Source organism: Urocampus carinirostris, chromosome 4, assembly GCF_059441175.1.
Source record: "Urocampus carinirostris isolate Australia breed hairy pipefish chromosome 4, RoL_Ucar_1.0, whole genome shotgun sequence".
NCBI lineage: Eukaryota > Metazoa > Chordata > Actinopteri > Syngnathiformes > Syngnathidae > Urocampus > Urocampus carinirostris.
Genome location: NC_142352.1, coordinates 41,527,879 through 41,553,593, shown reverse-complemented (window position 1 = coordinate 41,553,593; position 25,715 = coordinate 41,527,879). Strand labels below are relative to the sequence as shown.

The window sequence follows — 25,715 nt, the reverse complement described above, 5'->3', positions numbered from 1 at the left end:
AATTACAAAGGGAACTACTACTAATACTACGACTACTACTGCTACTACTGCTACTACTACTACTACTACTACTACTACTACTACTACTACTACTACTACTACTACCACTACTATTACTACTACTACTACTACTACTACTACTAATAATAATAATAATAATAGAAATAATAATAATAATAATAATGATAATGCTACTACTACTACTACTACTACTACTACTACTACTACTACTACTACTACTACTACTACTACTACTACTACTGATAGTAATAATAATCATAATTAATAGTATAATGTCAAATAAGTAAAACTCGCCTTTCATTTTTTCATCCCCTTTTAACTTTTATCAATGCTGGATTATTCCTACATTTATTTACAGAATTTACATTTATTTGACATGTACATTCACAGTCATTCTCTCAACACCGACGCCACCACCTCCCCAAAAAGAGCTCTTACCCACACCCCACAGCCTCCCTCTCCCTGTCTGGGCTGGGAGCCAAGCTTCACCCTCCCTTGCCCTCCCCTCACCCTCTTCATTCTCTCTCTGGATCTCAGTGGATTCTATACATGTCAAGCAAAGCCTCACAATGCCTTGCTGACTAAACCGGTGAGCTAAGGAATTCACAGTGATGTGGCTGTTCCCGGACCCCCACTTCACCCCTTTGCAATGGAGCATCCGTCCGCTGCTCTGATGGATGGTCTTGCCACGTGGAGGGAGCTGACCACTGCGCCTGTTTGGGAAGTCTCTGAAAGAGAAAAAAACGAAAGGATCTGAGATTTTCCTCTGCTTAACGACTACACGCACATATACGCACATCACACTTGTTCCTTTCTCCCTTTTACTCCTCCTGCTTGTCGGATGCTGGTGTGGTGAACAGGACTCTCTTGGTTGAGCCGCATGGACGCACAGGGAGGGGCTGGAAGCCCAGGTAAGAGCACACTTCTTTCTTGGTTGTTGTTTGTTTGTTTTGTTGTTGGTGCTTTCAACCTTTTAACCATCATCATGCTTTACGACCGCATCCCAAGCTTGAGCCTCTCTTTTTAAGAGTTCGCATGACACACAGCGCTCATTGTCTTCTCCCCATGTTGTGGAGGTTCCACTCTCAAGTTGCTTGCTCATTGCAAAAGAGGGCCTCTCTGAATTCTACACACCATGGGTCAGCCATGCAGAAAGTGTAGTGATGAGAGACAAATTGCCGCACAATAGAGGGTGCATTGTGTGATGGCCATCCGGGGAAGCCCGTTGTAGGGATGCCGAACACACGGCTCACAGGCTGCATTGTTGACTGTCAGTCACTCTAATTTCCATGTAAATGGATCACAATTTATTGAAAAAGTCTACAAACCCCTCTTCTATTAATTTGTGATTTTAAAAAAATCACCAAAAGACTTAACAACCATTGATGTGACCTGAAAACCAATCCACACAATCCTCTAAAAATAGGACGGAGGTCTGTGGTCAGAATGAGCCAATTTAAATGAACCTTGGGCTATGTAGCAGTCAGGACATACCATCCAACATTTTAAAATGTTATGATTTTTTAAATTTTTTTTTGCTGGAACTGGACTTTTTTGCTATGATGATTTACTCCAGGTGTGATGTGCTTTTAGCGATGCACTAAAACAGAGGTCTCCAACTTTTTTTAAGCTGAGAGCTGATTTTTTGTTACTAATGACAACTTATCATGTTTATAGTATTTTATTACTATGACATTACCAGGCTGATTATAAAAAATAGGGTTATATACACTCAGTCAACCACAAAAAAATAATTTTACTAGAAAGTCGCAAACACCCAACACTAGTAAGCATTTTTCAGAACCGGTGCGTGGTCTACTCAGCTGTCCTTAGGGGGCGAACTACCCCTGCACTGAAATTATGCCCATAGAAGTTCACTCCTAGCCTGGATATCACAAGCTTTACTTCGTAGGCTTGGAATATATCATATTACACAGAAGAATTTTATTTTTGAATGTCCTGAAATAACTAATTTCACCACCGCTACAGTAAGGGGAGTGGCAAAGTAGTTCAAATCTTTCATATAGACCAGGAATTGTCATGATTACTGATTTGGATCACCTGTATCCGCTCGTTTGACGCCAGCCGCTACGGGCTACCTGATTGGTTCCCTGTTCCTACTTAAGCTCAGTCCTTTCACTCGCCTGTTGTCAATCCATCAGCGAACTTCTGTTGTTACAAGGCAAGCATTTTTTACCCTGACTCCCGCCTGCACCGGTTTTTCCACCTGTCCGTTCCTGATCTCCCTGTTTGTCTCCGGCTACAACCTGTTTTTGATCTCCAACCACGTCTGCTCTTCCGTCCCGGCTTACGACCCGTTTTTGATCCCGGCCCCGTCTGCTCTCCCGTCCCGGCTTACGCCCCGTTTCTGATCCTGACCATGTTTTTGCTCTCCTGTCCCGGCTATCAATCTGTTTTTCCGTCCCTGACACCGCCATCTCCCGCTACGGAAGGTCCACTTCCAGCGTCCAGCGAGCACCGGATCGCGGGGGCTGCCCTTCCTCTTTCTATTCAATAAACTTGTGGTTTACGCTACGCATTTGGGTCCTGATTCAGTTCTGGTCGTGACAGAAATGTGCGGAATGCTGCTGGTTTTAGACATTTTCTTTAACTAACCCACCGGACTGTAATGATTAAATAAAGATATAAACAAAAATAATGTTAATAAATACTTTTATTGGTTTTTGTAATGCTACCAAAAATATAAAGGAATGTTTCCTTATTCTCACAAGCCTAACATAATGCACAGTGATCCCTCGTTTATTGAGGGGGGTTGGTTCAAAAAATAACCCATGATAGGTGAAATAAACTATTATACAAGAAATACTCTTATAACACAAAAAACAAAAACCCTTTTTACAGGGTTTGTATAAGGTTGTTGTTTTTTTACACGTAACTACTGTATCGTCAAATAATAATAAGCTGGGAAACTGTTAAGCCACTCAGAATGCAAAACACATAGCAGGATGCAAATCCATGAAGTAACAAACCATGAAAAGTAAACTGCATGATAGCGAGGGATTACTGTACTTGAAAAGTACAGGCTTCATCAGAATCATGACGGCACTATGGCAAGTATGCAGTGATTTGCGTGGAAACGTTCTAAATAAATTAAGTGGTATTTAAATTTGGACTTTTCAGTTCATGAATAGTATTAAAGACTTTGAAAAGGGCTATCCCAATGACATTTTGATCATATCACAAACACCTGGAATTTAAGACAGGTGTGTGTGTAGACTTTTCAATATTCACTGTAATTATGAGGTTGAGAAAAAAAAGTGGATTCTTGGTGGCATAGCAATTGAAAAGGAACAGCTTTTTACTTTCTCCACATCTTTGTTTACAATTGGCATTGAGATGGGGAAAAAAGTGCTGGAGTTGAGCAGTTCTGTTGGGGTTTTTATTCATAACTCTCCACAAATTACTACTACTAAACAAAGCTGCTTGATAAAAAAGTGCAAAGTCCAACATGGCTGTCAACCCTTTTCATACTAGGAGGGCAGATAAAACCCTTATTTCACAACAGCCCTTTGTCTAAAGTTCTAAACCATTCCTGGCGAACACTGAAAAAAACGCAAGGCTTTTTCCAAAGTGCAAATTAAAACCACTACTTACAACAATGGGGAAGCTGAATAACTGTCATGAACCGGAACAGGAGGAGGTTCCAGATGCGTAAAGTTTCTCACACAAGCTATATTTTACGGAAATGGGGCAGTCATGTACATTAACACAAACGCCAGTGATTCGGCGATCGCCTGGCAGAAGAAAAAATACAGAAGTCTGGCGTGGAACAACAGGAAGCCAGAGACCAACGAGATCCATACCAGTTACAAGAGCCACCGGACAGATGGTGTCGATACCGGACAGAACGGGACTGACAGGATTGATAAGAGATATAGGAGCCTGGAGACAGAGATCAGACAGAACGAGATAGACGGAAACGATACCAGACACTGGAGACCGGAGACCGATTTCAAAACCGGACAAAATAGAGGGGATCGCTACCGGAAAGAGTCAAAACACACGTCTTGCGGGTGCAGAGGTTCGTTGGCGGACTGACTAAGGGTGAGTAAGAGCACTGAGCTTAAAGAGGAGGGAAGCCAATCAGTCAACGAGCCGCAGCTGGCGCCAAACGGGCGGGGCCAATTGGGCGCCATGGGCAACCGTGACAACAACAATTAAATGAATGTAAATATAAATGATTTTGAATAATTACACTCAAATAAATGAATAATCTTAAAGCGAATCAATTACGACTAAATAAGTGAAGAGTTATAAATGACTGAAAAAAAGTGTATAACTGAAAAAAAAATCCCACTATCATGACCTTATATGCAGTCACACATTTTAATATTACAACACCGTCTCCTTAATCAGTCTTTAGCAGAGTGTCCAAATGCAGTTTAATTCTGGACTTGATTTGCATGGTCTAATTCACATTATCAGCAAATACCAAAATTGTCCGACGATTATTATTGTTCTTAATGTTACATTCATGTTGGCGCTTTATGTTGAACCCTTTTATGTAGATTTAATTTTAACCAAATGAAAAAAAAATCAATAGATCCAGGAGTGAGTCACCTACAAGCAATTTGACAAAGCAATTGTCTTCTCGGCCAAAAGATTAGGTACACCTACTTTTCTATGGAGTCCCATAACTGCTGTGAATATACTTTATTATTGAATCAGTTTTCTCTGTCTGTCAATCTCATTCACTGAAAGCTTTGAAACCATTGATTCCATTTATCACTTTGAGCTCATTACTTGTGCTGAACATCTATCGATTCGTGGGGCCGAGACACATGTCTCACATTTTGGCAACAGCCATGCAAATAATTTTCCACGCCTTTCACATTTTTCATCACTCGCCGCATCTGTCAGGCAACTCACATCAAACAAAATTCCTGACAGCAGACTCAACCAATCACATGTTAGAGAATAGGGATTTGAGTGGTGTGATGTGAGTACTGTCTTCTTTTTAAGTTCACATAACTAAACATGCACGTGAACATTTCTGATTTTGGAGTTATCTTACCCGTAAAAGCTAAGGGTAGACGAGGATGTGTGAACTTCAACTAGATTTAAAATAAATATTAACTACATATATGTGAATACAATGTATATGTAAATGGAAAACTAGATGACAAAATACATGCTTCTGATGTTGTATTCCTGTAAAGATGATTACCTTAGTGTGGTATCACAAATTCTACATGAATGCATTCCCTACCAAAGGACCACTGTAAAATGTGACCACTAGATGTTGTTGTATTGTGTAATACGACCATAAACGAGTGCTACAAAGCACAAAGGGGGATAGAAACTACGGGGATTCAGTGACCAAACTTCACCGTTTTTCTTCTCATTTTTTTCCCAGCCTTTCACAAGGTTTTTATTTTTGGGGTACATATAGCAGCAAAATGGCGTACAATCATGCCAGCTCTAGCTGAGGCTCATTTAATGTAAATTACTCATTGCTTAACCTATGAGTGTTTGAACAAAATGCATTTTTATTTGATAGTTCATGTATTTTTGCTCAATAATCAAATCAATATTGCCCTTTCAAATGAATTTTGAAAGTTTTTTTGTACTACTCTGATGCACTAAATAATGCACATTATCCCTTATACTGCTTTTCATTAGTGGATATTTAAAACTGTTCTAGTTTTCTGATGAATGAATATTAAACAGCAGTCTAGTATCGGCCACCATCCCGAGTTCTGATGACGTCAAAAAAAGGCTGATCTTCTCACTAATACCCATACCTGAAATCGGTACTTGACCATCTCTCCCAAAAACTCTGTAGTTCCAGAGTGGCAAAATCCTTGTATCATTAAGCACTAAAAATACAATGATTTACCTCGGGCAATGACAATAAGTCTTAGTGAGTAGTGGTAAAAGATTCAAACATGGCTGTAGTAAAAGTCCTGTCCCAATCCTCTTCAATTCCAGAAGCAGGTCAGTGTGCCACAATTTAAACAACAATCTTCATCTATTCATGAGTTGTATCAACCATGGTTCATTTAATGGTCTTTTCAGAGAGGGCAAACTGCTAATGGCAATCACAATTCCCACATGATTTACCACAGAAGTCTGTAGATGAGGCTGCCCTAGACCACCAAAAGTGGATTGAAAACGCTGACTATAAAATCAGACAGGCTCTGAGGCACGGGGGACCGATTCCATACAGACTGTTGTGAAACCATTCTCCTTCTTCTAATATTAAGGGTCCATCCAATTTAGGACCATATTTTTACCCTATTATCACCCAAGCTAAGTTTAATATTAAACCGCTTCTTCTTTTCGATCTGGCACAAGTAAAATAGCATTAGGTATTTGCCCTAGTTTGTGGACTAAAGAGAGATTACCTAATTATTGGCCATTTCAAGTTCTACTCTGATAGTATCAAGCACATACATTGGAACATGGAATCTGTCTCCCATTACTTGGTCAAGCAGGGGTCGCCAACTTGATGCATGCGGGCACTATGTGGCTCCCTTAAAGATATCTGGGTAGCCTGCGGTATGGTTCTGAGAATAACTCATCATTGCAGGGTCTTTGTGATTTTCTTGTAAAATGATTTTTGTTAGTTGTTGACTGTGTCTATTTATCCCTACTTACAATAATAATGGTAATAACATAATAACAACATGGTAATAACATGATAAATTGTTGTTTTAGCAATTAATATTAAGTTGATAGACCTTTGCACTAATTAGTAACAAAATTAAGCTCTCAGTTTTAGAAAGGTTAAAGAGTCCTAGTCTAAAATGTAGTTTAATTTTTGTTACCAAACCGTCAATATTGACGATGGTGTGATAGAAAACACCCTTGGTCAGACTCGCTTCAACAAGGAAATTAAGCTGTACCAATTTTTACAGCAAGTGCACTTCCATATTGAAAATAATTGAACCCAGACTGAGAAACTATGTATGTACAGTACTGTGGACCAGCAATTGGACCATTCAAATGGAAATATGCAAAGATATTTATTGAATAAAAGGACATAGACCCACCAATTTCAATCAGAGTATTTGAAGTTATATTAAGACCATACCCAGACTAGACTGTGCATTAAATCAGAATACATTGTGGGTATACTTGTTTTTAATACAACCAGAATACCTGATATAGTCCAATTTCGATTGCCAGCATGTAAAAGTAGCGAATATTAAGAAGTTCGTTTGCTAACCCTCGAATAATTCTGTGTAAACTACTTTGTAGGAAATGGTAAATTTTCTCAAACTCACATTTTAAACTCATGACTAAGAATATATAACATCTCCCTAACACTATTTTATATTCGGTTTACTTTGACTGGAGTTTGCCATTAACCTCAAGTAACTAACCATGCCTCTTCTTTTAAGTCAGGCTTAAACAAGGGTTGGAAAAGACATTTTGAACTCAAAAGAACTACAGTTGAATAAAATCCTGGTTGGTGCTACACCTCCCTGGAGTACCATGAAATAAAGATAAGATGAGGACAGAAATCAAATAAAATTTGAAGTCTAAATATTGACAAAACGTTTCCCTCTAATAGCTAAGGTCGTGCTGTCAATGTCCCACCCGGAGGAAATCAATCAATAATTCTAGCCCCAATGCTTCTAATGTCCTCTTGCATTTATGTAAAATTGCGTCAAAAGAAGGGTTCAACTTAAATCTCGATTACCAAAACAGTTGTCAGTTACTGACTTATCCAAAATGAAAAAAAAAAAAGCAGATTAGCGCCTTACATGGCTGCACGGCCGCTATTGGGAAATGTGAAGCGCTTTGGGAAGTCTTGACTTGAAAAGCGCTATATAAATGCAGATCATTTCATTTCAATATCAATTCCATTCATTCATACATTATTTAATCCATGTATTTATTTATTTACTTATTCACTCATATTGTTACAATTTAAGTCTTGTCTTTTATTCATTTGATGGAATTGTTGAGCTGATTAGAAAGTTATTTCCGGGTAGAAGAAAATGTATGAGGCTAAAAATTCAAACCTGCTGTTGCTCTTTTAGTGTCAATTAATTTAATAAAGGTAAACCAATCACCTGACAAATCCATTAAAGTGCACTGAGGCTGTAAAAGGCTCATAAACATTAGCTGTCCCCCACGTATGTTCTGCATTAGAGCCTGGTAAAGACATCCAGAAGCTGCTTAAGCCCCCCGGCTCAGGAAAGCTCTCTCAGGAGCAGTTCCAGCAGCAGAAAGAAGACGATGATGAAGAAGAAGAGGAGGGAGAGGACGGTGGCTGGACAGGAAACACCGCCAGTCTGCTGCACATCTCCGAAAAGAGACGTGAGTAGAAGAAGCAAAGGCAGACGCATTATCAGTAATTTTATGAATAATATTTAAAGCATAAAGGTATTTTGAAATTTTCAAGATGATTAGTAGCAATTTCATGCTCACAATACATGTTATCTCAAACAGTAGACCAGGGGAGTCAAACACATGTAGCTCGGGGCAACATGGTAGAAGAAAACACTCTCACGAGGGTAAAACTAGTAAACTTATGGCATGAAAAGTGTGCCTTAGCTGGAGGAATAGGGATCTTTTGGGAGATCCTTCTGTATATTTGTATCTTTTTAGAACATGTTTGCAGTTTCTTTAAACTATGGCAAAGACACCCAGGTGACATTTTTTCTTTTTCATTTAATATTTTTTGTGTTGCATTAGACTTTGTGTCTGTGACTTTTATTTCAAGTAAAATGATATCCGGATGGGTATCCTCAATGTTCTCTGGTTGATAAATAGTAGTCAGCATATACGGCTTTGGGAACGGCGCCTGATTTGGCGACGTCCAGTGGACATATTTAACACTGCAAGTAATTGTTTGACACTCATTTCTCTCTTGTGCTTCTCTCATCAAGGTCTCACAGGTCACATAAAACAATTTTCAGGGTTTTCAGGGCTTGTTTAGGATGGTGATGGTTTTGGAGAAGAAAGTGTATCTGAGCCTGTTAGTCCTTGTTTCAAGGGACCTGTAGTGCCTACCAGAGGACAACACGTCAAAGACATGGGGGCCAGTGTGAGAACAGTCTTTTATAATGTTTATGGCTTTGCCGTGGCATCGCAAGCCGGCAATGTCCCCCAGACTGCACAGAGAGCAGCCAAATATCTTCTGGGCTGTGTTGATGACTCTCTGTATGTGTTTCCTGCCCGCTTCTGTGCTCCTAGCATTCCACACAGTGATGCTGTGTGCTAGAATGTTCTACACTGTGGCTTTCTAGAACAAAACCAGCAGCTTCCGTTGCAGGTTGTTCCTCCTGAGAACCCTCAGTAAGTGGAGTTGCTACTGGACCTTCCCCAGTGCAGACCTTGTGTTGGTGCAACAGGAGAAGTTTTTGGAGATGTGCGTACCCAGGAATATAAAAGAGTGGGCTTTCTCCACAGTCTCCATTTATGATGAGTGGAGCTGGGCATGTGCTTGCCCTCCTGAAGTCGAATATGACTTATTTGGATTTTTTTAGTGTCAGGATAAGTTTATTTTTTTGTACACCACGTCGTTAACGTCTCCACTTTCTCCCTGGTTGCCACTTCATCCCCATCAGAGATGAGTCCGATTAAGGTGGTGTCATCACTTACTTCACAATCATGTTCGTAGGATGCGTTGATGAGCAGGAGAGGTCTTATCAAACTCGAATCAGTCGCACTTGGTTTTACATATTTTGCCAACACCAGCATAAGGATTGGCACCAAGTCAAGTCAAGTCAGGCCATTTATGTGTATATCCCTTAATCACAGAAAGTCTCAAAGTGCTGCACAAGCCACAATTACAATACCCCTGATCTGAAACCCACATGAAGACTGCTTGTGTTATAATTCAAAGTGCATTTCAGTTTAAAGCATTTGGAAGGGATGGTTGTACGCCTTTTTTATTTCATTATTGCCTGAAACTAGCTCACGTAAATATATCTTTCTGAATAAAAAAAATTGTTGTTGAAAAGTGGAGGATGATTACTTGAGCAGATACATGAATCAATACTCATCATGTGTCGTAATAAGGCAAGTCAAGAGTATTTAGTTGTGGCGAAAGATTGTCTTTCGAGAACTTCATACCACCGGTCCAAATGCCTTACTGACTCAACTTCAAAGATTTAAAACTGTGATATCAAACAAACCTCCCTAGTACTTAAAAGACATTTAATGTTTACCATCCCTTTTAAGTATTCTGCACACGCATGCTTGAAGGTGGCTGCAGCACAGGGCTAAATGCTGAAAGTCTTCATTATGCAACCAATTGCTGAATCCTGGGGCTAAATGTGACAAGGCAGCTTTTATCTGCTTCAGTAAATTGAGCGTTTTTCACCGCGACGTCTCCTTCAGGCTAAAGTCTGCAAGCCAATGGCTGGGTTTGTAACCTGACAGAGCGAGTCACATCTGGGCGCCTCACAGGCATGACAATTTGATAATCAAGACGACTTTACCTTTATGCCCCCGGTCAGACGGGCAACGCCTCACTTGGCCATAGTGTTGCTATTGTAGGAGATTATGTTGTCTGTTTTTTGTAGCAGAACTTTTTAACCCAGCATGTATAAACACACACAAAATGGAGGAAGAGGCAATCTATTCTACAATACAGTGGGACCTCGCTTATCGCGGTTAATGGGGACCAAAACCACCCGCGAAAAGTGAAAATCCGCAAAGTAGCGACACCCCTTTAAAAAATGCTAAAAAAAAAAAAATTAAAATATATATACGATTTTATTTTATTATTATTATTTTTTAGACCCGGTTAATGGGGACCAAAACCATCCGCGAAAAGTGAAAATCTGCGAAGTAGCGACGCCCCTTCAAAAAAAAAAAAAAAAAAAAAAGGTTTGCAGTACAATGCTTCATAGTAGGGATGGTGTTCTTCGGATTGTTCTCTTCATTCTTCTTCCTCCAAACACGCATAGTGGAATTATGACCAAAACGTTCCAAAATTTTCTCCCATGACTCCTCCGTATCATCTAAATGGTCATATGCAAACTTAAGATGGGCCTTGACATGTGCTAATTTAAGCAGGAGAACCTTTCGTGCCAAGCATGATTTCAAATCATGACGTCTTAGTGTATAACCTACAGTAACCTTGGAGACTGTGGTTCCAGCTCTTTTCAGGTCATTGACCAACTCCTGTCGTGTAGTTCCGGGCTGATTCCTCACCTTTCTTAGACCCCACGAGGTGATATTTTGCATGGTGCTCCACTCCGATTGAGATTGACCGTCATGTTTAGCTTCTTCCATTTTATCCTGATTGCTCCAACAGTGGACCTTCTTTCACCAAGCTTCTTGGCAATTGCTCCGTAGCCCTTTACAGCCTTGTGGAGCTGTACAATTTTGTCTCTAGTGTCTTTGGATAGCTCTTTGGTCTTCACCATGTTACAAGTTGAAGTGTTACTGATTGTATGGGGTGGACAGGAGGTTTTTTTTTGCAGCTACGGACCTCAAACATGTACATCTGATTCAGGATCATATACGGAGTGCAGGTGGACTTCTAATAAGCAGACTAACAGGTCTTTCAGGGTAAGACTTCTAAATGATACACAGGTGTTCGAATACTTATTTGCAGCTGTGTCACACAAATAAATTGTTAAAAAAAAATCATGCATTGTGATTTCTGGATTTTTCTTTTTAGTTTATCTCTCTCACAGTGGACGTGCACCTACGATGAAAATTTCAAACCCCTCCATGATTTCCAAGTGAGAGAAACAGCAAAATAGCAGGGTGTTCAAATACTTTTTTTTCTTCACTATACATAGCTCCCTGATCAGTTTTATAATAAATAAGTACAAATGTCAATAAAATTAACATCACTTAAATTAAATTTAAGGCATTGCAAAAAACCCTCCTCAAATCATATTGCAAGAAGCAATAGAAACTTCAACAAAGTTCTCAGATTAAACTGTGTGGGCACTCCTGTTTTAGAGCCAGATTGACGATCTAATGTAATGGCAAAAGCTAATCATTTAGCCTTAAACTTAAGTGTGCTTTTTATGCTCTCTCTCAACACAAACACACACGCTTGATTGACCTTCTGATGTTCTGTTAAGAGTTAATACATCAGTCACCAAATGAACGAACTGCCCTAAAACAAGTTCACTAACAACTAACTAATAAAATAACTGCCTAATGTGAGTGCTGTATACTTGCTGTCTTACCCCTTGAATCAAATTATGTTCAGTGTGATTACTGTATTTTACTATTGTTATAATATAAACCCATGGCAGGAAAAAAACAAATACAATAAAACTAAAAATGTATAATTATGTTGCTTTTCTCTGATGACAATTTGTGGATGTGAAATGAGAATTTATTCTAAACTCTTGAAGGGACACAGTGTATAACAATTGGAATTCATTCTAGAATTATTTAAAGGGACACTGTGGATTATTTAAACACTTGATGACATCATGCCACTGTTTTATGTAGTGCAACCGAAAAAGAGTGATACAAAGAACAATGAAGAATAAGAACTACAGAGCCTTAGAATGACCAGTCCCCACAACTTTTATTCTCATTTGTTTCCCTAGTCTTTCATAAGGGTTTTAGTTTTTGAGGTTACCTGTAGGATCAAGATGGCAGACAATCGTATCAGCTTCCTTTAGGCAAGCCTCATGTTATGTAAAATCAATAATATAAATTTGAGCTATGAGCATTTAAAAATGCACCTTTATATTATAGTTAATATATTTTGATTTATTATTCAAATTAATATTGATGTTTTTTTTTAATGAACCTTTTACACAATGAAATAATGAATATTAAAGATAATGTTGGACTAAAAACCCTGGGGCGATAGTGAAAATGTGTCAAATGTGGCTCCTACGGCTTTACATCTTGTGGGGTAATACATGTCACTACACACACACACACACAAAACAAAGAGGTCGTTTTACTGTCTGGAAGAGAAAGCTTTGTGATGAATTATTTAAGGAGATGGGTGGTGGGAGATGGGGAGAGGGAAATCACCAGGCACTGCACAAAAGAAAGCAGGAGGACAAATGATTGTGGTTCCCTCATTTTTTCGTCATTTTCATCATCCCTTCTATTTTCCTCTTTGGTTTCTCCAACATCCCTCTTTCTTTCATCTTTATTTCATCCCCCACATAGCGTCATTTCTACTGTCCCTGTCATTAAGCTACATCTTGACGTCTAGACTGGAAAGCTATGGACTGATCAAAGTTTTATCAGCAAGGAAACTGAGAATGTCATGATTAAACTCCTCATGAGAAAGAACACACTTCCTTGCCCACAGTTATCAAGCAGCTGTTGCCTCGAGCATTCTTCATGTCGTCTTGCGGCTTCCTCACTGCAGCCCACAAATGGGAACGATAACACCATGCCGGCGAAGCCTTTTTAATGCCCACGCAGTCTGCGCCGCTTTAATCCAGACTTGGCAGGCACACTGAATCACGGGCAAACACATACGAGCTTCCATCTGCCTCATCGCCTCTTTCAGACATCTTTCACCATAGTTCAGCTATTGAGCACTGTGCGACTTTAGTACAAGGACATACGGACAAATGTTGAGGGCAGGTTGGTGGTTATTGACTTTGGGCTTGATGCTTGGACATAAATTTTATTTGTTCTTGTTTGTCTCCAAAAGTTATTCCACAAGTTACCAAATATCTCAATAAAATATTGAATTTGGGCTCAATATATAGTGGACATGTTTCATTATGAAAAAGCGTGAGCCACCTTACACTCAAGTAAAACACTTTTTAAGTTCTACAAAGTCCTAGAAATGCACTGATGACTGTTTCTTTGTGATCTGTAGAACCTCTGAGCAGTGTGTCCTCTTTGGAAGTCCACTTTGACCTTCTGGATCTGACCGAGCTGACAGACATGTCGGATCAGGAACTGGCTGAAGTGTTTGTCGACTCTGATGAGGAAAACCACAACGAATGTACACCAGGTGGGATGCATTCACAGTAACCTACAGTATGACAAGTGCATGTAAGAAAAACAGGGAAAGCTACTACAATAGCTGGAATTTATTTGGGTTACCTGGATCACTGGGAAGGCTTCCTGGGGGAATAAAAGGCTAGTTTTAAGGGTTTGTAAATCCACGTTTTCCAACCAGAGGGCCATGACACCTGGACTACCGTGCTGCTAACATTCATCCATATCAGTAAGTGGTAGCAGATTTTTAAAAATAATTTCTTTACACATATACTGTATTTTCCGGATTATAAGGTGCACCTCAAAACCTCAAAGTGGTCAGAAATTTAAAGCGGTGCCTTACAACCCGGTGCGCCTTATATACTGCAGAATACAATGGATAACAATGCAATACTACACGAGGTTTTACAATATACCTCATCATTTGAGCTATATTCCATCAATCGACAATCATCAATGGACTAAATTGCAACGGGAATCCAACCCGAATCATGGGGGTGAATGCCCTAGTACTTTACCACTAGAACACTAGTGATACGTACGACATATGAAAAGGCATCAACATGATCACACTATTTTTACTCACGGTGCCAGAAACTCTGATTTGCATAATGCATTGTAAAAGGTTGAACAGTGCCTGCACTTCCTCACCTGTGCATCAATAACTTTGCGAAAGACAGAAACAGAAAACAAAGTCTTTTAACAAAATATTGTACAAGCTTTTTTAACGTACGTATATATATTAAACCAAAAGTTATTGACGCACATTTGAAGAATTCCGAATGCACTATGCAAATCAGTTTCTGGCACCATGAGTGTGCTAATGAGCTAAGTTCCAATGCCTTTATGCATGTCATCTGTACCATTGTTGGTCTAGTGCTAAAGTGTTGGCGGTGAGCGTTGCGATCCGGGTTCAAACCATGTTTTGCGATTTTGATCACTAAAACTCATCAACTGATTAATCATTTACTATTATACTATGCCGTAAGTGTACAAAGAGACCAATGGTTATACGCTAATAAACTCTGTAGCTCTTACTGTAGTGTCAATTTTATGCGCCTTAAGGTTCGGTGCCCCTTATATTTTTCTAAAAAAACAAGGTAAAAATTAAATAACAGGTTTAGAATATATTGAAATACAAAATAACGGCAAAAGTATGAACCAAAACGAATAGCGTGTATTACCTCCTGAACCCGGGTTACCACAAATCATAAGAAAAACAATATACTGAACTGTAAATTTAAGCAACATGATCATTAAGAATAAAACAAAAAAATATATAAAAAAACACGAAACTGGTCCTGGGAATGAATTTAAAAAAATGTTTAACTGATTGCATGCTTCGTGATTTTTTTTAACAAAACAAAAGTGCCGAAGCTGAAAAAAGGTTGGGAAACACTGGTGTATAGTAAGTATACTGCAACCAGGTACGTATTTTTTATGAGTTGGTTGGATCGCTTAACCACTAAGGTCGTAGAGGCACCATTTCCTGTGGTGTGTCTTGGGCAAATACAGTCTGGTGGTGCCCATTCCTCTTCAGGCCAACATATGGTCTCAAACCGGGGACCTTTCGCGCATTAGGCAAAAGTCCTAACCATTGCAATACAGAATTCTTAAAAAGAAAAAGAAAATATTGAATAGTACTCCATTTTTTTGTCTTGTTCAACATTTAGTATAGGAAAAAATGTAGTTTAAAATTCAGAAAGATTTGCATTCTGTCATGATTACTCATTGCCCTCACCTGTGCCCGCTTGTTTGGCGCCAGCTGCTGCTCTTTGTCTGATTGATTCACCTCCTATTTAAACTCAGTACTCCAGTCACTCCTTGTCAGTCCGTCAGCGAACCTTTGCATACGCACGGCAAGCACTTTGACTCTGGCTCCCGTCTGTCCCATTTTCATCCTTATCCTACTCGTCTGCTCCTGATTTCCCAATTGTCTACGATTGCCCCAGACCGCGCTCTGATCTCCCGCTCTGGCTATCGACCTGTTTTGCCCCTGACCACGCTCCGATCACCTGCCCCGGCGAATCCACTCACTTCCGCATTCTGATCACGCTCCAAACCCGTGAGCTGCTCGCTCCTCCTGTCCAGCGATCACCGAATCGCTGGTGTTTGTTTCCTTGCACCTGACTTCCTCGATATCCCAACAAACTTTTGTGTGAAATGTTACGCCTTTGGGTCTACTATCTATTCCGGTTCTGATACATTCGATGATATTCCTAGCATACTAATATTTAGGGATAGAGAAGTACTCACAAAGGTCAATACCAAGATTGGTTGCTCTTTACTGGTCATTGATGGACAATACAAAAAACAAAGAATAATAAATCGCCAAAAACTGAAATCAAATGAAAAGTAAACATTTAATGTTTGGATTTAAAGCTATTACTTTAAAAATATTTCATTTTTTTGCATAGAGTATGGGATATTTTTACATGTAGTGCTGGTGTGCGATTTTTGAAAAATTACTTCTCAAGATTTTGGTTATCAGTAAATGAAAAAAAAGATATTATTTAGAATCATTGTGCGATTGTGATAGGGGTGAATAAAATTATGACACAATTTTAGGACTCCAACATAAATACAAATTGCATTCAAGTGGCCCCCTGACAAGAAAGTTGAAAGACTTTGTATCATTATTTTGACAAATTTGAACATTCTTTAACGCCAAATCTGATAAAATCTTTAGAACATATGAAAGACTTAGAAACATGAGGACTTACAGAGCCTTAACTCAAGGACATGTAAACAACACCAGTCAAGTGCACTCTTCTATTTAATATCTATTAGTCCACAAAATCGATGATTATCTATTTTAGGCAACTGTGACACTGAACTAAAAGGGAATTGAAGGTACAAAAAACAGACTAGGGCGAAAAGGTTCTTTTGGGGCAGCAAGCAGAATGGAAAAAGACGCGTGAGAGCCCATTCTGCTTGTGTTTCACAGCAGTGGGAGCATGGAAATAAACACCCACACTTCTTATTTAGAGAAGGAAAAATGTTTTATTCATGAGCTGGATCCCTCATCTTGCATACAGATAGCGAACTCACCCAAGAGCCCAGCACAACTCAAACAACTTGATTTAAAATTATTCAGAAGTTAAATTGTAAGATCATCTTTAATCACCACCACTGCAATCAAGAGGAGAGGAATGAGACTAATAGCTCCCTGTCACAATCACCCGGATCGGGAACACCTGTGTTCAGGATTTGGCGCCAACAGCCAGGACAGCTGATTGGCGCACCCTGTATATTTAAATCCCCAGCTTCCGGTTACACTTTGTTCGATTGTACTATGCGATCTGTTGCCATTTGCTCAGAAAGCCCGTACCTCCGACTCTTTGCCTGCCTCCTGTTGTTCTACCTGATCTCCGTTGCCGACCCGTTTCCGAATCTGCCTACGACCTGCCCTGCCCGCCTGACTCCTGATCTCTCTTCCGAACACAACGACGCCCTTCTTGTCCAGCCCCAACCAACAACACGACAACTACGCCTGTCCGCAACCATTCCCGCCAAGCCTTCACCCGCCTGTCAAGTCTCGACAATCCGTCAAACAACGGATCGAAGATTCACGTCTTGTCATTCCTTCCTTCCAATAAAAACCAAGAAACGAGTGCAAGTGATCTCAGTTTTCATTACATCCTGCCTGACACTCCCAAAGTCTCAATTGAGGTTGTAGGAATTTAAAGGGATACCTAAATTCAACAACATAAAAAATGTGAGAAAATAGTACATGTTATTTTTTTCATAATACCGATACATATTTAATTGGCATAATTTCTGAGATGATTCATGTCTCGCCTTGACTTCCTGAGCTGTGACGTTGTGTAAGGAACACCAACACCCTAGCAAGACAGTTACCCTCTTGGTTTACATGTTAACTAGCCGAAAAGGTTTTGAGTGTTTGAAGCCAAGTTTTGGTAGTTTTTGTGGAGAGTGGCTAGGCGTTGTGTTGCAGGTGTGTGCAGCAATGGTACGACAAATGGTGAGCAGCCAAATTGGGGCGAACTAGTAAAATAACACACTTAGAGCTAACAGGGGCTAAACCAGCAGAGACACACCAGGCTAGCCAGCTGCTAAAAATAGCTAACCGGGATCGATCGGCGGGAAAACACGAGCCTGTCCGATAACTGGGAGCCAACAACAAAAAACAATTTAAGGCGACAAACATGAATCTAGCCGTAAATGTACCAAACGAGCACCGCAGGCTAGCAGGATACTGTGATGGGCAAACCGGGAACAATCAGCAGGAAAAAACGGAAGGCTGGCCGACCAAAAACATGCAGTGAGCAGCCAGGATAACTGGGAGCCAAAAACAAAAAGAAAATTAAGACAACCAACTGGCTAGCTATTTGGACAATATTTTATCAATTTCAAGACACGAAACGAAAAAGACAAACGGAAAAGTCACAGTCACATACCTAAAAGGAGGCAAAAGCAAAAAAGAACCGCACACTCTACACGACGGCAGGTAAACTTACCCCACGCAGCTTTTGATGATCAAAGCACGCAATTCGAACAAAACAGACAGAAGTCTCCCAGCGACACAGTAAGCAAACATCCCAGCCAAAAATTAACACTTTGTATTTGCTGATTACTACAATGGCCGTCTGTTTTGAGTGCTTGTTGTCATCCGTTGACGTCACAGCTCTAGGGTATGAGGTCAAACAGTCAACTTTGAAAAAAATTGACAAATTTTACATCTGGTTCAAAAGTAATGTGACCAAGAAATAAAAGAAAGGAATGTGATAAATGTAATATTTCATCTAAATAGGCCATCTGTAGCATGTTCAAGGTGTTGTATGCATCGTTAATTGGAGATGAATACAGTATGAGGATCGGTTGTGTCATCGTGAGAATAATTACCGACCAAAAACAAGGAAGGTCAGACTCTGAGGCTGGCAAATTTGGTAACATGTAACAGGTGATGAATAAGCTCTTTTGTAACAAAAGCCGCTTTGTGTTTTCGAGGCATAATTAATACTAATTATGTTGGTCATTTTCTGATTGTGTGCCCTCAAAAGAGGTCCACATGGATTTGGATAAGATTGTCAGAAGGCCTAAAACAATATTTGAATAGTTTCTATCACGTAGTGGCCTGCCGTGAATTTCACACTTGGGCCTTCACAATCTGAATGACTGTGTCTTTCATGAATGTGAATTCTGTGTTGTTGACTTTAAATCTGTTGAGTGTAAATACTTTAATTTATGGTTCCTGTGTTTTTCGTTCAATATGTTTTACACAACAAATGTAAAGTTAATTTTCGGATTACCTAGTTTATTTGTTGTTGCACAGATTAGACAATATTTTTATTTAACTTTTTTGAGTTGCTTGACATTAAAGTTGCTTGATATGAAAAAGTTCATAGTAAATAAGTTACACAACACAGTGACATCTTGGGGTTTAGTGAAAAAATTAATGGTGCAATACCTTAATAGAATAATGGAAATTTTCTAAATGATTAACTAATTTTGTGCATAAAGTTACATAATTATCTTACACATTCCTCTTGAGCGTCCCCAAAAAAATAAGTGGCGACCCTTGACAATATCAGACTGCATCAGTTGGACCCATCCAATATCGAAAACTGTTTACATTGGATCGCGTGTGACATCGCGGGGAAACTTTCAAACGTTTAATGATCCCTACTCTCGTTGAACATAATAAAAACTTGAATATAAAATATTTTAAAAAATAAAACAATACATCCTTATGGCTCTGTCAGTAATCTCTAGCTTTCAACCTTCACAAAAAAACAAATTTCTTTTTTATAGAAAATCCCCATAACATGAACTTGAAAATCAAACATGCATGTATTATTCAGGCACCAGTGGCCCATGTTTTATATTTTTAAAAAAGTGGACTAAATTGACTCTAAATAAAGAATAATGGCAATATCAGATCATTCACTAAACTACAATAAAGTGCAAGGGATAAAAAAGGTACAGAGAAAACAAAACAAAAGCACACCACCAAATTTTTGGAAGAAGGTTCTTTGCTCGAATGAAACCATAGTGGACATTTATGTCCACAATACGTAAAAATATGTTAAAGCAATATAGCTCATCACCCCTCGAACACTACCCGCACTTTCAAACATTGAGGTGAAACCTCATGGTTTGGGCCTGCTTTTTATGAGCAGGGACAGGGAAGATTGTTCAAATTGATGGGAAGATAAATGGAGCCAAAGACAGGATCATCTGGAAGAAAACTGGTTGGAGTCTGCAAAAGGCCTGAGATTGGGACAAAGATTCAACTTCCAACAGAGATAATGATCCAAAAAAAAAGCCAGATCTACAACGGAATCAAAGGCAAAACCCGAATTCAATTGAGATTCTGCAGGCAGATCTGAAGACTACTGTTCACAAACACTCCCACTCCAACCTCACTGGGCTCGAGCTGTTATGCAAGAAAGAATGGGCAAGAATTTCAGTCTCTCAAAATGCAAAACTGACAAACCAATGTGGCACGACCAAGTATTCATGCAAAGTGGCCAAAGAAAACTCCATGCTGCACTTAGATTTGTTTTCCATGTCACAATTGGTCTGACCTATTTTTGTCAAAAAATTAAGTGTTAAGTCTTTATGTCTGAAGCCGGAAATGTGGCGAAATCTTGAAAAGTTAAAGAGGAATGAATACTTTTGCAAGGCACTGTATTTTAGATCATATTTGTTTGTAAAACGGCATTAAAAAGGTTCACACACACCAACTTGGTGTAATGTCTATATCAAGAAAACCTAGATTTTAATATCCAATAATAGTGTCTTACATCCTTTTTGCTACAAATACTGTTGAAAGAAAGAGAACTTTAGCTTTGATCAATGTGGGATAAAACTAAATCCACAGGCAGGATTTGTTTATTCATCATGACACAAGCTGCCTGTTTCTATTAGTTAAAATGCCAGCTTCCAAAAAAGCCATTTTTTTCGTAGCTGAAAAAATAGATGAGCCTCAGGAACTGTAGAAAACTTGCTTTTCTCATCAAAAGTTGTTGACATTGTGACTCTTTTTGTTATATATTCCTCTGTGATCATGATTCTGGATGTCCCAGAACTTTATCCATTTGCCCCTATAGCTCAACATCACACACATACGTTTTTTCCTTCGTCGGTTCATCTCACTACTTATTTTCATTCCTTTGCTTCTCCCATTTGTTTGAATAACAATGGACACTTTAATGTTGACTAAACATGAAAACTGACTGGTTGGAGTCAAGTCAAGTCATGTTTATATGTATAGCCCTTAATCACAAAGAGACTCAAAGGGTTGCACAGATCAAAGAATATTGCAAACTACAGACGATTATGACACCATCCCCTGATCTAAAACCTACATGAGGGCAAATAATACACAGATATTGTCAACATAAAATATAGGTTATTCATATCCTATAGAGTAGAAGTGTGTTTTAAGCTTAGATTTAAACATTTCCACTGAGGTTGCAGATCGTATCTCAGGGGGAAGAGCATTCCAAAGCACCGGGGCCCGAATGGAGAACGGTCTCGAACCTGCGGAACTCTTCTTGGAACTTGGGATCACCAGTAGACCGGCGCTTTCAGAACGAAGGCTCCGGACCGGAACATAGGGGGAAATTTAATCTGAAAGTTATGAAGGGTGAAATCCTTGCATGATTTTGTATACTACCAACAGAACACATCTTAAGCTAACAGGGAGCCAATGCAGGTTAGCTAAAATTGGGGTAATGTGATCAAACTTTCTTGTCTTAGTTAGAAGCCTCGTTGCAGCATTTTGTACCAGCTGAAAGCTCTTGATTTTGGACTTCGGGAGACCCGAGAGTAGTTCATTGCAGTAATCGTAACGGGAGGTAACAAACGCGTGAATTATAATCTCCACATCCGACTGAGACAGCATAGGGCGAATTTTAGCAATGTTGTGAAGAAGGAAAAAAGATGTTCTAGTAATATTCTTAAAGTGTGTTTAAAAGGACGGATCGGGGTCAAATATGACACCGACGTTTTTGACTGAGTCACTCTGGTCAAATTTCAGAGCAGTTATTGAGAATAAGTCATAGCATTTGGATGGACCAAAAACTTACATTTCGGTCCGGTTGACTGCAGAGAAAGAGGTTGAGTGAAAGGTTGAATGAGTTCACGTTGAAAGTGGCTTCCTAAATAATTCAGTTTTTCTTTGATGGAAGCAAACCACCTTCCCCGAGGGAAAACATTCAAACAGCTATGATACTATTCAATATGGCAAACGAATAATATGAAATTGTATTAGTTACTGTAGCATGTAGTATTTTTCAGTTAATAGAAAAAGCTAACTACGAGTAGGATTTACTTAAGAGCAAATGAGTAAATGATTTGCTTCTAATTATCATCTTGTGGAGAAGTCATTAATATAAGGTCAATACTCATCCATCAACCCGCACCCCCTTAGCCAGAATGTGTCTGATGTGTGAGGACATTTCTCTGGCTCGGGGGGAACTCTTCAAGCAGCAGAGAGAATACTTTTTGCCTGGGAGGGCCGTCGGAGAGCTAAGCTGTGACTCTCGTTTAATTTGTTCTTATCTCAAGGGTTAGACTCCGTCGTCGAGTGGCAAGAAAAAGGAATGGCTATACTTGTACTAAGTGGCCGACAACAGGGTAATTTTAACTTACAGGACAGCTGAAGTGCTTGATGTAAGGTTGTGACAATATCCGAACATCACATTACCATTATTTTAAGCCCACATTTTACTGAGTGTAAATGTTTTAAGTGATTACCGAGATGTTCGGGTAAAAGAAGTTACTCATGATTTTGTGGTTTTGTTCATAGCGGTTCTGAAAGAAAATAAATAAAATTGACCTGAATTTACATTTTAAACATGTTGTCTGTAAAACATTCATAAGCTGTGGTTCAAGTAACGCACACGGTTAAAATTTGGGACATTCATTACCAAGGCTAATGTCCATATCTTGAATGGTCATTGATACAGATACTGATATCCCTTGAAGTACGGGAATTACTTTTCACGGTTTCCATACTTACCGGATCTGCATTATGCACTGACACAATTCTATCCTCTTCCAACCAATCACATTTCAGCCATTAGTTGTTGCCAAGCTCAGAAATCTGCCCAGAGGCCCGCAGAAGCATACCCGGGGGCCCTTGTGAGACATAAGAAGTTTAGCTAATCAGATTTTGAGTTGTCTTCTCTCACCAAAGGGGCGAACCACAGTGATCGCACCAACAGCCGTTTAACTAAGAAATACACTGTTGCGTTATTTAAGCAAGAAAGCCTTTCGCAATCAGGAAAAGCTTTTTCCTCATCTTGCCAACTCGAAATGGTTAAAGCAACAGCTTTATGAACACCTATTTTATGCTTCAGGACCTTCAGAACTGATTGGGAAAGTCTCCAGGTAGATTTTTGACCTTGGCAACAAGTAATCGCCGACATGTGATTGGTTTATTGGTTACATGTAAAAACAGCGCAAGCAGGGGAAAAGCAATGAAAGGAAGCTGACATACAATTTGGAATTATTGAATAAGTATTAATGAACAAACTATGATTAACATCACATGATTCAGATATTGTTATAGGCCTTGAGAAAAGGCCTTGCAGGTCCCGACGACTCATCACAGGTAGTTTATCTCCTTCCTCGTGCTCTGTAGCATTAGATTTACTGTTTCACTACAAAATACAGTGACATTTAGTGGTCAAATATTTCACGGTGGAAACATATGTTAGGAATGGGCACCACCAGGCTGTACTTCCCAAGACACACCTGAGAAAAACTATTTTTGAATATTTGCTGGGAGTTGAGGCTTACTTGCTTTGTACACTAATAATAGGGAGTCAGGTTTCAGTATATCTTTACATTTAACATGTTGGATTTCATAGACTGTTAAGATGTTCTTTATATCCAGCGTTATGAACAATCATAATATCTTTCTTCTGTAATTGAATAAGCAATTATATCTGTAGCTCTTATATGTATTTCTCCAAATTTCAATACAAAACATAAAAAGGCAAAATGAACGTACTGTACATTATATGAGGGTTTGTTTTGGTCAAACATAGGCCAGCATCTACTCATATCAGCAATATTATTTGCTAATTTATACTGTATGCTATTTATATGGAGTTTCCAGCTACTATGGCTAATTATCACTCCTAAAAACATATTCTCTTTAACCTTTTTTGATTTAACATTACCCATCTTTGTATATTAATGTCTTGGATCTTTGGAATTTCCAAATACCATTATTTTTGTTTTGATACATTCAATGATAGTTTGTTTTAATCAAACCATTCTTTTACTTTGTTAAGTTCTACAGTAATTTCTGCATGCAATTCTTGTTGACGTGTACCTAAGCTTAATGTTGTAGTATCATCAGCAAATAGAATATATTTTAATGAAATGATACGTTACAGAAGTCATTTATATACAATAAAAACAACTAAGGTCCTAACACAGACCCTTGAGGGACTCCACAGCTAGTGCTCATGGGACTTGAATTGCTGTCACCAATATGTGTGTATTGATATTTATTTGATCTCTTGTGTGTGTTGTGTGTTTGTCAGGTTCCCATCAGGCAATGCTGGGCAAGGGAGGCTACATGCGCTCTCCCTCATGGACACGCTGCAGCAAAGTGGAGCTCCCCCGAGAAAGGAAGCACCATAGCGACTCGGACACCTTGTCTGAAACCTTCATGAAGCTGGAGAGGCCAAAACAACCTTGAAGGGATGCTCCACCAGCTTCAAAATGAAGCCAGCATTTCGACACTTGAGCAACCCTTGGCCTCTGATGGCGTTTTGTGGCTCTGATGAACAAATTAGTTCGGATTGAATGCTGAACTCTTTTCCAGTTTTCAAAATGATTAAGTACACACACAAAATCCTGCATCCTCTTGCTTTAATCTGAAGATTGGATGCTGTGTGTTGGAGTGACAGACAGGGTAATACCAGATTCCACATGATGCTGGGATTTAAGTAAAGGAAGTGTGTGTTGTGCTGTAGTGATAATTGCCTTCATCATGGTCGGATAGTTTTTTCTTTTTTTTTTTTCAAGTTATAATTTTCCTAAGCTTTTAAAGTGATGACTATCTTGTGACTGACATTGCTCTTCCAATGCCAATCAAAATTGAAGGGGGACAGAAAATGTTGCGCTAATGTAAAATTACACGAATGCCAAATACACAATGAAGTGCCAACATGTGTGTAATGCAACAAGAAGCTGAAGTGACCAGCCCAGTTTGGATCAGTTTTTAATCAATTTAGCTCATTGATGCAGAATTATTTGGGTGAATGTGAGAGGTTAAAATAAACATCTGGAAAACTGTGCTCATTGGTAGATTTTGTTTCCTATTTGTTTTCATTTCAATTCTTGGCATGTAGTTCATTTCTTTTTTTTTTTAATTAGTCAAATGTGTGACCCACAAAAATTATACAGAATGGATCGTCAGATTCAACATGGCGGCGCATGGATGCATGCATGCAGTGCACCACAATTTCCTACTAGAACGGTTGGAAAAATGGATTGGTCTCTCAGGAACCGTCCTCTCGTGGTTCAGATCCTACCTCTCAGATAGGACGCACTGTGTTAAATATGGTGAAATGATATCTGAGCCCTTTAATGTTACCTGCGGTGTTCCGCAGGGTTCAGTGCTTGGCTACGCAGACGACACTCAACTATATCTTCCGTTGGAGGAATCTCCCACACTAAACTGTGGAAATTTGGAGGCCTGGCTCATTGAGATAAAAGAGTGGATGTCACTCAATTTCTTGCGTGTTAACTCTGAAAAGACCGAAATGTTAGTCATTGGTCCATCTAAATGCCGTGACTTATTCTCAAAAACTGCTGTGAACATT

At 39.2% G+C, this 25,715-nt stretch overlaps 1 protein-coding gene across 1 annotated transcript; it reads left to right on the top strand.

Moving 5' to 3' along the window:
- Positions 1-493: 493 nt before the first annotated feature.
- On the top strand, positions 494-25,187 carry dbndd1 (dysbindin domain containing 1). The gene is made up of 4 exons (XM_088333284.1): positions 494-932; positions 8,146-8,313; positions 13,775-13,912; positions 24,429-25,187. The coding sequence occupies exons 1-4, from the start codon at positions 902-904 to the stop codon at positions 24,584-24,586; spliced, it is 495 nt and encodes a 164-aa protein (XP_088189410.1). The 5' UTR covers positions 494-901; the 3' UTR covers positions 24,587-25,187.
- Positions 25,188-25,715: the final 528 nt, after the last annotated feature.